General features: G+C 50.2%; 1 protein-coding gene across 1 annotated transcript; it reads right to left on the reverse strand.

Moving 5' to 3' along the window:
* Window positions 1–257: 257 nt before the first annotated feature.
* On the reverse strand, window positions 258–5858 carry CNPY4 (canopy FGF signaling regulator 4). The gene is made up of 6 exons (XM_050784162.1): window positions 5592–5858; window positions 3378–3504; window positions 3186–3282; window positions 2852–2974; window positions 1132–1249; window positions 258–1038 (listed from the first exon to the last, which is right to left on the reverse strand). Exons 1-6 carry the CDS (start codon window positions 5704–5706, stop codon window positions 884–886), a joined length of 735 nt encoding a protein of 244 aa, XP_050640119.1. The 5' UTR covers window positions 5707–5858; the 3' UTR covers window positions 258–883.
* Between the last annotated feature and the right edge of the window lie 151 nt (window positions 5859–6009).

Here is a 6009-nt window from a genome sequence, read left to right on the forward strand (position 1 = left end):
CCTCCAGGCTGGTCTTGGATCTTTTGGACTCAACTGATCCTCCCATCTCCACCTCTGTAGTAACTGGGACTACAGGCGCTACACCACCAGCCTTGCAGTCTTCTTAATTTGTGTGTGTGTATGTGTGTGTATAGAGGTGGGGTTTCACTATGTTGCTCAGCCTGCAGCTTCAGCTTAACAAGACAGCGGCCATTCTGCCTCATTGACCAGCTAGCTATGTGTGCCCTGCTGTTGTTTGAAACTTTGGGCCCAACTAGTTTTTAGAAAAAAAGAAAAAAGTTTAATAGCAATATAGAAAATTTAGCACCTATGAAACTATATGGTGGGCTCTCGGTGACACTGATCTGAAGTAGACCAAGTATCTACCCCACCGAATTTATCAGCAACTCCAGGCCATGACCCAGTGTCCCATTCTCCTTCACTGTTTGCTGGTGTGTAGCCTTCTGGATGCAGGCAGTGTATATAGATCGCAGAGAATGTCCGTTCTGGCCTCTTCCTTGGAAGGGTCTAAAAGCACTTTAGCACTTAAAGAGCTAAGTGACTTTCCCAAAGCCCACAGCTCCAGTGCCACTGCTGACCTCTGGGTGGGTGTGGGGATTGGTTAAAGAGGAAAGCTTTCAGTACTGTCAGCACATACACCTGCCAATTAAGGAGCTGGATGGAGTTCATCTGTAGGAGCAGGACATCCACCCCCACCCTCCACCCCGAAAGCCATGCCATGCTGTTTCACCAGGATCTTGCTTGAGGTTAGATGGGAGAGAACAGCTACAAGCTTGGGTGGAGTCACTCACAAACACACCCTGAAAGCTGTGGAGCAGGGAGAGCGCAGACTTCAGAGGGCTCTCCATGATCCCTTCCCCTCTTGGGGGCTCAAAGGCAAGGGTCAAAGATCTTCTCGGTCAAGTCTGGGGTGGCCCCCTGTCTTGGTCATCTTGTCTCCTCCCTCCTCTTCCTCCTCCTCCTCCTGTTCTTCCTCCCCTTCTGTTTTCTCTTCCCCATCTGTGATCTCCTTTCCAGTCCAAGTTTCCTGTAGACATGCTAGATTGGATGACAGAATACAATTCATATATTAGTCCTGGAAGCAGGGGAGGCTATGGCTTGGCAGGAGAGGAGTTCAGTCCCCACGCTTACCAGTTTCAGCAGCTGGGAGCACATGACCTTCACAGAGAAAATTTTGTAGGGGCTGCTCCTGATGGTGGAAGTACCAGTCTCCCACAACGTCTTCAAACTCCTCCAGCATGGTCTCACACTGGTCAAGTAGAAGGGCCAGAAGAGTATCTGCTCTGGAGGAATTTGAGATCCCTCCTGTCTTCTCTCCCTCCTCAACCTGACTGATTTTGGAGAGGCAGGTAGCCAGGAAGCTAAGCTTGGTCTACTAGATGTGCGATCCTCATTCATTCAACAAACATTTACCAGCACCTACTCTGCCAAGTAGGTTATTAAACTCTTGAGTTTTAGCTCCTTGGCTGTAAAATATGTACGGTAATTGCACCTACCACATCAGGTTGTTGAGGGTAAAATGAGGCTGCAGATGCAAAGTATGTGATCCAGAGTCTGGGACACAGTAGGTGCTTGATAAGTGATGGTGGATATCATTAGCAACCTTTTTTTTTTTTTTTTTTTTTTTTTTTGAGATGGAGTCTTGCTCTGTCGTCCAGGCTGGACTGCAGTGGTGGGATCTCAGCTCACTGCAACCTCCACCTCCCAGGTTCAAGCGATTCTCCTGCCTCAGCCTCCGGAGTAGCTGGCACTACAGATGCATGCCACCACGCCCGGCTGATTTTTGTATTTTCAGTAGAGATGGGGTTTCACTATGTTGGCCCAGATGGTCTTCAACCCCTGATGTTGTGATCCGCCTGCCTCGGCCTCCCAAAGTGCTGGAATTACGTATGTGAGCCATCGCACGCGGCCCATTATTACTTTTTAAAAATTTTCCTTAAGGCAGGGCCCAATGGCTCACGCCTGTAATCCCAGCACTTTGGGAGGCCAAGGCAGGCGAATCACCAGAGATCAGGAGTTCGAGACCAGCCTGGCCAACATGATGAAACCTCGTCTCTACTAAAATTACAAAAAATTAGCTGCGTGTAGTGGCAGGCGCCTGTAATCCCAGCTACTCAGGAGGCTGAAGCGGGAAAATTGCTTGAACCCAGGAGGTGGAAGTTGCGGTGAGCTGAGATGGTGCCATTGCACTCCAGCCTGGGCAATAAGAGCGAAACTCCGTCTCGGGAAAAAAAAAAATTCTTTAAAATTATTATTATTTGTAGTGAAGGGTCTGTTATGTTGCACAAGCTGGTCTTGAACTCTGACTTGAAGCACTCCTTCTCCCTTGGACTCGCAAAGTGCTAGCATTACAGTTGTGAGCCACTTCACCCAGCTCATTATGATTTCTTCTTTTGTTTGTTTGTTTGTTTGTTTGTTTTGAGATGGAGTCTTGCTCCATCGCTCAGGCTGGAGTGCAATGGTGTGATCTCGGCTCACTGCAACCTCCACCTCCTGGGTTCAAGTAATTCTCCTGCCTCAGCCTCCCGAGTAGCTGGGATCACACCACCACGTCCGGCTAATTTTTGTGTTTTTATTAAAAACGGGGTTTCGCCACATTGGCTAGGCTGGTCTTGAACTTCTGACATCAGGTGATCCACCTGCCTCAGCCTCCTAAATTGCTGGGATTACAGGTGTGAGCCGAGCCACCGTGCCCCACTGGTCCTGGCCCTACTTTAATCAATGGCACAGTCCTCACTCTGCCCCATTCCCCATGCTTGGGGTAGACGCCCCCTACAGTCAAACCCTAGAACCTAGCTCCCCTCTCAGGTTCCCTTCTCACCTCCCTGGATGGTGCAGTATCTGATCCTACCTGCTTCTTGAGGTATGTGACCTCCACGCTGGGCTCATCCCACAGCTCCAGAGGGATCCCCAGATCCACCTTCACCCCCTTCTGCACTAGGCCTTTCAGTGTTGCCATGGTCTGACTCTGACCCTGAGAGATTAAGAATTTGGCATGAGCCCAGCCCACCACCCTACCCCTCCCCTCCCTTCCCCTTTCTGCCATTTCAGTTTTGTCAACTGCTGGAGATTCACAGGTGAGTCCCATGATGGTGAAATGATGGGCAGATAACCTCTGGAGGACCTCAGGGGATACAGATCTTTGTTTCTGAGAAGTGGGGTCCTGCCCTGGGGAAGGGTCTGACCTTGGCATATCTCAGTGAGCCCTTGCGCTCAGCGTGAACACTGTAGTCCAGGATCCGCTCACATAAATTCTCTAAGGCCTCTTCCAGCCTTGTCTCTCTGTGGAAAGAGAGGAAACACAGATTCCTTGGATGCTGTAGGAACTCCCAGAGCTCCCTTGGGGGTTGGAAAGGGGAGGAGCATGAAGGACTCACGAAACGCTGTAAGGCACATGTCTCTTCCTCTTGCCTGTGTCCAGCACCTGCCCCAGCTCCAGCACCTCTCGAGATCGACCGGTGCGACTCAGCTCCCCCTGTAGCTCTGTGCTTAGCAGCTTACACACTGGTGGGGAGGAGAAATGTCCAGGGGAGGTGAAAGACAGACAAACATACCAGTCATTCATTCTGCAGATGACCTGAGGCAGCAGAGCATACAAGTGCAGACTCTGGAGCCAGACTGGCTGGGTTGGAATCCTGGCTCAGCCATTTAGCAGCTGTGTGGCAATCTTCCTGCTTGTTGTGCCTCGGTTTCTTCATCTTTAAAATGGGATAATAGGCCAGGAGCGGTGGCTCATGCCTGTAATCCCAGCACTTTGGGAGGCTGAGATGGGCGGATCACTTGAGGAGTTCGAGACCAGCCTGGCCAACATGGTGAAACCCCATCTCTACTAAAACTAGCCAGGTGTGGTGGTGCACACCTGTAATAGCTAGTCGGGAGGTTGAGGCAGGAGAATCACTTGAACCCAGGAGGTGGAGGTTGCAGTGAGCTGAGATCTCACCACTGCACTCCAGCCCAGGCAACAAAGGAAGACTCCATCTCAAAAAAAGTAAAATATATTAAAAATAAATAGGCCAGTGCGGTGACTCATGCCTGTAATTCCAACACTTTGGGAGGCCGAGGCAGGTGGATCACGAGGCCAAGAGACTGAGACCATCCTGGCCAACATGGTGAAACCTTGTCTCTACTAAAACTACAAAAATTAGCTGGGCATAGTGGTGGGCGCCTGTAATCCCAGCTACTTGGGAGGCTGAGGCAGGAGAATCGCTTAAACCCAGGACGCGGAGGTTGCAGTGAGCTGAGATTGCACCACTGCACTCCAGCCTGGGCAACAGCATGAGACTCTGTCTCAAAAGAAAAATATATATATATATATATATATATATATGTGTGTGTGTGTGTGTGTGTGTGTGTGTGTGTGTGTGTGTATAATAAATACAATGGGATAATAGTATGTCCCTCATAGGAGTGTGATGAGGATTAAATCAACATATATAAAGGCTGGCACATAGTGAGTACTGTATAAGTATTCACTGTTATCCTGCAGTTATTTATTGAGCTCCTTCTGTATGCATACTAACAATATAACAGACAGCAATAAAACCTATTATCTCTATCTACAGGTCTCTGTCAGTGTAGTTGGGACAGATAAACCAAGGATGACAAGATATGGTGAAGCTGGGCCTGAACTCATGGGCTCAAGTGATCCTCCCACCTTGGCCTTCCCAAGTGCTGGGTTTACAGATGTGAGCCACTGTGCCCAGGCCTGTTGGCTGTATTCCGATAGAAGGCCTGCAGAGGTGTTAAAGCAAGGACTGATACAATTAGGTGATTAAGTCTGTTTAAAAAGATTGACAAGTCAGGGGAGAAGAGCGGGACACGGAGGTGAAAGGAGACAGAGATGAGGACTAAGTCATGAGACTATCATGACTGCCTTTCATGATACTGAAATACAGTTTTGTGGGGGTGAAGAGAAGAGAAAAAGAATCCAGGGAAGAAACGTAAAGTCAGGAGGGCAGCAAACTAGGGCATCAGGGCCAGTCCCCTTTCTCAAATGGGCCCCACACTAGTGCAGCTGTGGAAGGTGCTGCTTGCTGAAAAATCCATATAGTACGCACCGTCTGCAAAGTCTCACCGGATGGGGAACCTCTCCTACTTGTACGGCCTCCTTTTGTTTATGAGCTTCAAAGGCTGAGTTACTCACCCTCAAACCCCCTCAAGGGGGCGTGGGGCCTGTAATTTGGGAGCGTCTATGCTAGGGTAGGGCAGCGGATGTCCACAAGGCCTGAGCCTCACACCCGGCTCCTGCAGTCTCTGCAGATTAAGGTCTGGTGACATGAGAGAAACACGCACTGAAGATGCTCTAAAAGTTGGCAGTCCAGGGCCGATGGTCCCTGAACTACAATTCCCACAATCCATTGGCGGGGGTGTCCAAGCCAGCCAAAAAAATGCAGGCTCTCTCTGGATGCAGCTTTGAGGTGGCACTACACGTTCGCTTCCTTGACCCCATCCAAATTCAGCCAAGCTCCACCAGAACCTCCCTCAAGCCTTCAAGGAGGTCGGGTGACCCACCCAATACAGTCCAGGATGTCCGGCCTAGAAGAAGGAGGTGTGGCCGGGCGATGCCCACAGGGGCTACCCCCTTCAAATACCTTCGCATTTGCTGGGCAAGCGTTCTGCGTCATCGTCGTCCTCCTTCGGCATCCCAGCCCAAGCCCCGTGCACGGCCAAAAGGAAAACCAATATTCCCAGTCGCACAGGTCCCATGACAAAGCGCCGTCCACAAACAACCACCGCTTGCCTTCAAACCAACTTCGGAGAGGCAGTGTGGGTCCTTTAAATTCCCAGCGGCTGGCGGCAACCTTAAAAAAATCCAGCCTGGCAAGATCGGCGCATGCGCAAGATCAGCCCAACAGGGGTGCGGCCTCGTTGCTCCGGGTTTCCCTGCCTCCGTTTTGTGGCGCCTCTTGAAGGTCCTGGCAGCCGGGTAGTGAAGGAATAAATTACACTAGTTACATCAAGAGGGAGTGGTCCTTATATGTAGATGTAGAAACAAATTTTTAAAATATA

This window comes from Macaca thibetana, chromosome 3, assembly GCF_024542745.1.
Source record: "Macaca thibetana thibetana isolate TM-01 chromosome 3, ASM2454274v1, whole genome shotgun sequence".
In the NCBI taxonomy this organism is placed as follows: domain Eukaryota; kingdom Metazoa; phylum Chordata; class Mammalia; order Primates; family Cercopithecidae; genus Macaca; species Macaca thibetana.